Below are 8,245 nucleotides of genomic sequence, written 5' to 3'. Positions count from 1 at the left end.
TACATTAAAAATGTACATCGTATCGTGTCCATTATCAATATAAGCACATACAATACTATAACATAAAAAGTAAGGATAAAAAAGTTGGTCATATGTTAATGGAAAGTATTGTGCCTCCATGACTCCAAGGGAATCAAACCCTCTCGGTGTTGGATAGGGGGGGGTACAGATATATCCAAATAATACCATATACAGTAGATATTCTATTTATGATCTCTGAGGTATCATAGTATCATGAGCAATGCTAAGGGGACTCTCAATACGTATACATCCCCTTTTGTTACATATATAGAAGTCTTTTGCAAAAAGATTTTTATTTTGGGTAAAAGCAACAAAAATGGTTAATAAAGGGTACAAACTATTTATTGTTTCCTTTTAGATATGCCCGTAATCATTTATCAACATATAGGGACATAATTGGAAGACATTCGCGTTCAAGAACATGGAAACCCCTTGGGATGAAGGATTTCCGATCCTTCCTAGCAATTTTCTTCAACATGTGTCTTCTTAAGAAGTTGTCCATCGCAGAATATTGGAACGTTTTGCTACCAAGCCAAGCATCTGTTTGGTTCAGGAAAGTTCTGTCAAGGAACAGGTTCCAAATCATTATGAAATTTCTTCATGTAGCAGATTTTCAAAGGATGGTTCCGAGACAGGTAACTGAAAATGTATAAATCTAATACAAATGACAAAAAAAAGAGTCTTTTTATGATTTGTGCCATGATCGAGCCTCGAACATGCGATCAACAACACCCGGTCATCTAGCCCGAAATATCTGCAGCTTACCATTATATTAAGATCGTGAGTTCGAGGCCCGGTCAGTGCATGAGTCATAAAATTGTCTTTCTTCTTTGTATGTTACATATTTAGATATTAACATGCTGTGTCATTTGCACTATTTGTTGTTGATCCGAAGGGTAAAGATTTGAATTTCCTGTTGTAATTGCAATCTTTTAAATAAAATAAAGACACTGCAAAACGTTTTAATTATTTACCTCGCGGTTGTTTGCCTCGTCCTATTTTTCAAATTCTTTTTATAACATAAGCATAGTGGGGTAGTAAGCTGTATTTATATTTAAATTGTGCAGTCATATACTGCTATTGTAAAGACACATAAATTGTCAAAAATAGCGTCCTTGTGAACTCACTTGACCTTTCAAACTTCGAGTTTAGATAAAAAAATCTCAGACAATACCTCGGCCACTGTTTCGTGTACAGAAATAATAACTGAATGTGTATAGACATATTTTCATTTCCAGCACCCAGCATATGATCCAGCCTCCAGGTTTCGGCCCTTATTATCATTCATCAACAACCAGTTCAGACGATACGTTGTCCCTAAAAGAGAACTATGTGTCGATGAAACGTTAGTTGGAAGTAGAGGTCACAGTGTCATGCGACAGTATATTCCATCTAAAGCATCTAAATATGGCGTTAAGTTCTGGATGTTATGTGAAGCCGCTACAGGTTACATTATGCAGATGTTTGTCTATAGAGGAAAAGAGTTTGACCCGACACCAAGAGGCGAGCTTCAAGGCACTAATGTTGTTCATGACCTGCTGAGTGCGTCAGAACTTCTAAATAAAGGTTACCATGTCTTCTGCGACAGTTTCTTTTGCTCCATACATCTAGGAACAGCTCTTCTGAGATGCAGAACCTATCTAACAGGTAGTTATACATAACTTACCCTTAACAGTTCTCATCACGTCTATCAAAGGTTGATTTAACAGTGCATGTATATGTTCTCTGTTTTTTAAATTAAAATTGAAAAAAAAAACAAAGAAAAAAATCATGCTAGTCAAAATATTACTATATAAAAACTTGCATATTTTGGTAATAACTATCATTAAATAGTAGATTGGGATACTTAACGGCACATGTCTACGGCGGCGTATTAGGTCCACTGCCAAATATTTATGATTTACTGAGTTGTACATACAATACAATGAGACGTGCGTACAAGCTATTAAGTTGTACATTCATGGTGCTAAGCTGGATACACAAGACACTAATTTATACGTACAATAGTTATACAGTTGTGCGTACAAGATACTGAGCCTGTACGTACAAGATTCTAAGTTGTACGTACAGAATACCAAGTTGTACGTACAGAATACTAAGTTGTACGTACAGAATACTAAGTTACACGTACAGAATTCTAAGTTGTACGTAAGATACTAAGCTGTACGTGCAAGATACTGAGAAGTACGTACATTGTACAAGATACTAAGTTGTGCGTACGATATACTGAGTTGTGCGTACAAAATACTAAGTTGTACGTACAAGTTAAATATTTTTACAGTGACTTAATATTCCAACGTACGTGTCAACCGAGTCATATACAATATATTGATAGAAATATTTCCATTTCTGTTGTCTTTTATAACATGTGGATATTATAAGGAAATTCTTTTACACCAACTTAACAGGTACTCTCAGGAAAAACAGACCGATGCCACTTACCATAAGGAATGGAAATCCTGATACAGAAACACCTATATACATGAGAAATGGTCAAATGTTATGTCTCGTTTATCGAGAAAATGATGACAAGAAACCTACTAGGTTACTAAGTACACTTATCCCAGCTCAGCAGCTACCTACCGGAAGGCCACGGATTGTCCAAAGTTACAATAAGTATATGGGCGCTGTAGATTTAGATGATGCTCTCATGAGTTCTTACTGTTATCAAAGGAAAAACAAAAAGGTGTGGAAAAAGATTGTACTGAATTTATTTCACAGAATCATGCTGAACGCGTACATTCTTTACAGTCAAAATACTTCAGATCGCCCCGTAATGTCCCGATTAAAATTTATTCAGCTTGTTGTCGAGTCACTTGCTGATTTAGGACATATAAATGCGTTACCAAGAAATCGACGTCCAAGGCAGAGGCTGGATTTGCTCCCAGGGCGAAGGGAAAAAGACTGTTGTGTTTGTTCCAAACGAGCTGCGGGGGGTGTTAGGAGGCGAAGTAGGACAGTTTGCTCAATATGCAAACGTGGAGTCCACAGGCACTGTCTTACGAGGCACGCAGTACTATGTAATGAACAATAAAACAATTCTACTGTACATTGTATTGTTACTAACGAATAAGGTGGTGCTGGAAGGGTTAGTGTATTCTCTACGCTTAAATGTTTATGAGAAATAACACAAGAAAAATGTTATTGTTGTCGTTAAACTGTAGTGAGAAGAATTAACAGATTGTAATCGTACATGTATTTCTAAAGCTTGTGTTCATCTGTTTGTTATGATGCAATAAAATAAGTATAGAATAAATAACTTCATCACTACTGATTATGAATCCTTGTGTTAAAGTCGTTTGTTCACTAAACGTTGCCGACCTACTTTACATCGCACCCAGAGTCAGCTTAGGTGAAAACAGCGCCTCCAAAACGTACGTCAATATCTTTGACGTACTTACTATCAGCGGGACAGATTGTGCCACGTCACAGATTATTGGCGTCATCAATTTTAACGTCATTTTTAGCATATTCAAAAAAATGGCAGTGAAAGGGTTAACCCTTACATTTATTTCATGTTGGAAGTGTTACATTGATACCAGGATTTGTTTTCCAAGAGAACGAAATATTTCTCTCTACGCATCAATCTAAACAATAGACTATCATGAATATTTGCAGATCACCAGGGTGGCCCCGACATTATCAGAACGCCCATACTTACATACGTAGTAAGTGGTATTGGATGACTTTGGTTTACCATAATTACTTCTCATTCTACAACCTTGGATGCGATACATCTATAACATAAAACAAAACAATTACATTAGTCAGTTTTTCATACAAATAACTAAATGGACGTAACCTACAACAGTGCATTGTCGCTGACATGAACATGAATAATTTGACGACATATTATAACATAAATCCTGAGGAAATATCAAGTATCGCCATAATGGTGAATAAAATTCTGATAATTGAAATGTTGAATAGATAAAATGTGCAATAAGTTTGAGATTTACACAATAATGAGTGGAATTGTGAAGTTAATAGCATAAACAATATGAGTTCATCAAATGGCCTCCTCGTATCTTTACCGTGTCGTGTCACAGTAACGTTAATGTCAAATGTATGATAAACGGCTCCTTTTAACAAATTGTATGTATGAATTAATCAAACTAATTACACTGCACCAGACAAATATCTAATGAATCACTCAGATTTGATTTAGTGGGTTTTAGTAAGGATTGTACTAAACGTAGCGTTAAAATGAATTAAAAAGCATCATACAGCTGTTTCGCCCTTCTAGGACTCCTCTGTGATGTCTCTAGGACTCCTCTGTGATGTCTCTAGGACTCCTCTGTGATGTCTCTAGGACTCCTCTGTGATGTCTCTAGGACTCCTCTGTGATGTCTCTAGGACTCCTCTGTGATGTCTCTAGGACTGCTCTGTGATGTCTCTAGGACTCCTCTGTGATGTCTCTAGGACTCCTCTGTGATGTCTCTAGGACTCCTCTGTGATGTCTCTAGGACTCCTCTGTGATGTCTCTATGACTCCTCTGTGATGTCTCTAGGACTCCTCTGTGATGTCTCTAGGACTCCTCTGTGATGTCTCTAGGACTCCTCTGTGATGTCTCTAGGACTCCTCTGTGATGTCTCTAGGACTCCTCTGTGATGTCTCTAGGACTCCTCTGTGATGTCTCTAGGACTGCTCTGTGATGTCTCTAGGACTCCTCTGTGATGTCTCTAGGACTCCTCTGTGATGTCTCTAGGACTCCTCTGTGATGTCTCTAGGACTCCTCTGTGATGTCTCTAGGACTCCTCTGTGATGTCTCTAGGACTCCTCTGTGATGTCTCTAGGACTGCCTCTGTGATGTCTCTAGGACTCCTCTGTGATGTCTCTAGGACTCCTCTGTGATGTCTCTAGGACTCCTCTGTGATGTCTCTATGACTCCTCTGTGATGTCTCTAGGACTCCTCTGTGATGTCTCTATGACTCCTCTGTGATGTCTCTAGGACTGCTCTGTGATGTCTCTAGGACTGCTCTGTGATGTCTCTAGGACTCCTCTGTGATGTCTCTAGGACTCCTCTGTGATGTCTCTAGGACTGCTCTGTGATGTCTCTAGGACTCCTCTGTGATGTCTCTAGGACTCCTCTGTGATGTCTCTAGGACTCCTCTGTGATGTCTCTAGGACTCCTCTGTGATGTCTCTAGGACTGCTCTGTGATGTCTCTAGGACTCCTCTGTGATGTCTCTAGGACTCCTCTGTGATGTCTCTAGGACTCCTCTGTGATGTCTCTAGGACTCCTCTGTGATGTCTCTAGGACTGCCTCTGTGATGTCTCTAGGACTCCTCTGTGATGTCTCTAGGACTGCTCTGTGATGTCTCTAGGACTCCTCTGTGATGTCTCTAGGACTGCTCTGTGATGTCTCTAGGACTGCTCTGTGATGTCTCTAGGACTCCTCTGTGATGTCTCTAGGACTCCTCTGTGATGTCTCTAGGACTCCTCTGTGATGTCTCTAGGACTCCTCTGTGATGTCTCTAGGACTCCTCTGTGATGTCTCTAGGACTGCTCTGTGATGTCTCTAGGACTCCTCTGTGATGTCTCTAGGACTCCTCTGTGATGTTTCTAGGACTGCTCTGTGATGTCTCTAGGACTGCTCTGTGATGTCTCTAGGACTCCTCTGTGATGTCTCTAGGACTCCTCTGTGATGTCTCTAGGACTCCTCTGTGATGTCTCTAGGACTGCTCTGTGATGTCTCTAGGACTGCTCTGTGATGTCTCTAGGACTGCTCTGTGATGTCTCTAGGACTGCTCTGTGATGTCTCTAGGACTGCTCTGTGATGTCTCTAGGACTGCTCTGTGATGTCTCTAGGACTGCTCTGTGATGTCTCTAGGACTCCTCTGTGATGTCTCTAGGACTGCTCTGTGATGTCTCTAGGACTCCTCTGTGATGTCTCTAGGACTCCTCTGTGATGTCTCTAGGACTGCTCTGTGATGTCTCTAGGACTCCTCTGTGATGTTTCTAGGACTGCTCTGTGATGTCTCTAGGACTGCTCTGTGATGTCTCTAGGACTGCTCTGTGATGTTTCTAGGACTGCTCTGTGATGTCTCTAGGACTGCTCTGTGATGTCTCTAGGACTGCTCTGTGATGTCTCTAGGACTCCTCTGTGATGTTTCTAGGACTGCTCTGTGATGTCTCTAGGACTCCTCTGTGATGTCTCTAGGACTGCTCTGTGATGTCTCTAGGACTGCTCTGTGATGTTTCTAGGACTGCTCTGTGATGTCTCTAGGACTCCTCTGTGATGTCTCTATGACTCCTCTGTGATGTCTCTATGACTGCTCTGTGATGTCTCTAGGACTGCTCTGTGATGTTTCTAGGACTGCTCTGTGATGTCTCTAGGACTGCTCTGTGATGTCTCTAGGACTGCTCTGTGATGTCTCTAGGACTGCTCTGTGATGTTTCTAGGACTGCTCTGTGATATCAAGGGCAGAACGTTTGGATATATACGATGTGTCGGAATAAATTCATCATACGTCGAAAGAAATGTCAAAATATGATTGAGAGGTGAAATAGTCATATGATTCAATCGATTTCATAATTTTCAAAAAGTAATTTAAAAGAACGTCCTGAACATATATATATATATTCTGAACTGTTTTGTTATCTAAAACGAATTAGTACATGGAATGTAGATTACGGCAGAAACGTCCACCAACAATGTTTAACACTTGGTAACATACAGGTTACGACACACCTCAGGGACAGAAATGTCAAACAACAGTAGTTAACACCTGGTAACATACAGGTTACGACACACCTCAGGGACAGAAATGTCCACCAACAATGTTTAACACTTGGTAACATACAGGTTACGACACACCTCAGGGACAGAACTGTCCACCAACAATGTTTAACACCTGGTAACATACAGGTTACGTCACACCTCAGGGACAGAACTGTCAAACAACAATGTTTAACACCTGGTAACATACAGGTTACGTCACACCTCAGGGACAGAAACGTCCACCAACAATGTTTAACACCTGGTAACATACAGGTTACGTCACACCTCAGGGACAGAAATGTCCAACACAATGTTTAACATCTGGTAACATACAGGTTACGTCACACCTCAGGGAGCAGAGACGTCCCACCAACCAATGTTTAAACACCCGGTAACATACAGGTTACGACACCCTGCAGGACAAGAAATGTCAAACAACAGTAGTTAACAACCTGGTAGCATACAGGTTACGACACACCTCAGGGACACAGAAATGTCAAACAACAGTAGTTAACAACCTGGTAACATACAGGTGTACTACACACCGCAGGGACAGAAATGGTCCAACAACAATGTTTAAACACCTGGTAAGCATACCACGGTTTAACAACTCGGTCAAAACTCCACAAAATTTTTAAAAACCAAATAAAACGTACCTCAGGACATGTCAAACCCAGGGAAAAATGAAAAAAAGTTTAACCACCTGGAACAAAAGGTCAAACACCTAGGAACCCTGAACAACAGTTAACACCCCGGGACAATGTCAACAACCAATTAAAAAATGTAAACAACAGTTACCACCTCAACAGAGTCACAAAAGGGGAAAATGGTAAAACATTTTCACCCTCAGGACGAATTTCAACCCAGGGTAAAGCCACCAAAAAGGGTTTCCCAACCCCTAAGGACAAATCAAAACAATTTTTAAACCCCGGGTAAACATCGGTTTACAACCAGGAAGAAATCAACAAATGTTTCCACCAACAATGTTAGTTACACCCCCGGGACAGAAAGTCACCCAGACAACTGGTAAAAACAAGGTTCTAACACCTGGGGACAAATTAAAACAAAAAGTACACCGGGTTAAAAACCGGGTCCCAACACTCAGCCCCAGGGCAAAAAAACCATGTGTAACATGGTTAACAACCCCCCGGGGGGAGTAAAACCCCAAAAAGGAAAAACCCCCAAATATTACGCACAACTCAGGACGAAACTAAACAGAAATTACCATACAGGTTTACACCGGAACAAGTCCCAACCTTAAAAAACTGTAAAACATTTTTTAACCCGGGAACAAAATGTCCCCAAAAATAACAGAACTCCACCACAACCTCGGAAAAGTCACAACATGTTAACACCTGGCGAACCAACAGGTTTACACCTGGAAAAGTCAAAACACGGGGAAAAATGTAAAAAAAAGGGTTACTAACATCAACAGAACGGCCACCCAGGAAACGGAACAAAAAGTTTAACACCCGGGAACAAAAGGTACCATTTAACCCAC

At 40.6% G+C, this 8,245-nt stretch overlaps 1 protein-coding gene across 1 annotated transcript; it reads left to right on the top strand.

Annotated features, from left to right (window-relative positions):
• The first annotated feature begins 230 nt into the window (after positions 1-230).
• LOC117343084 (piggyBac transposable element-derived protein 4-like) lies at positions 231-3,302 on the top strand. Its single transcript, XM_033905367.1, has 3 exons — positions 231-656; positions 1,260-1,668; positions 2,430-3,302. The coding sequence occupies exons 1-3, from the start codon at positions 459-461 to the stop codon at positions 3,053-3,055; spliced, it is 1,233 nt and encodes a 410-aa protein (XP_033761258.1). The 5' UTR covers positions 231-458; the 3' UTR covers positions 3,056-3,302.
• Positions 3,303-8,245: the final 4,943 nt, after the last annotated feature.

This window comes from Pecten maximus, chromosome 15, assembly GCF_902652985.1.
Source record: "Pecten maximus chromosome 15, xPecMax1.1, whole genome shotgun sequence".
Classification (NCBI taxonomy): domain Eukaryota; kingdom Metazoa; phylum Mollusca; class Bivalvia; order Pectinida; family Pectinidae; genus Pecten; species Pecten maximus.
This window is presented reverse-complemented; position numbering and strand designations above follow the sequence as displayed.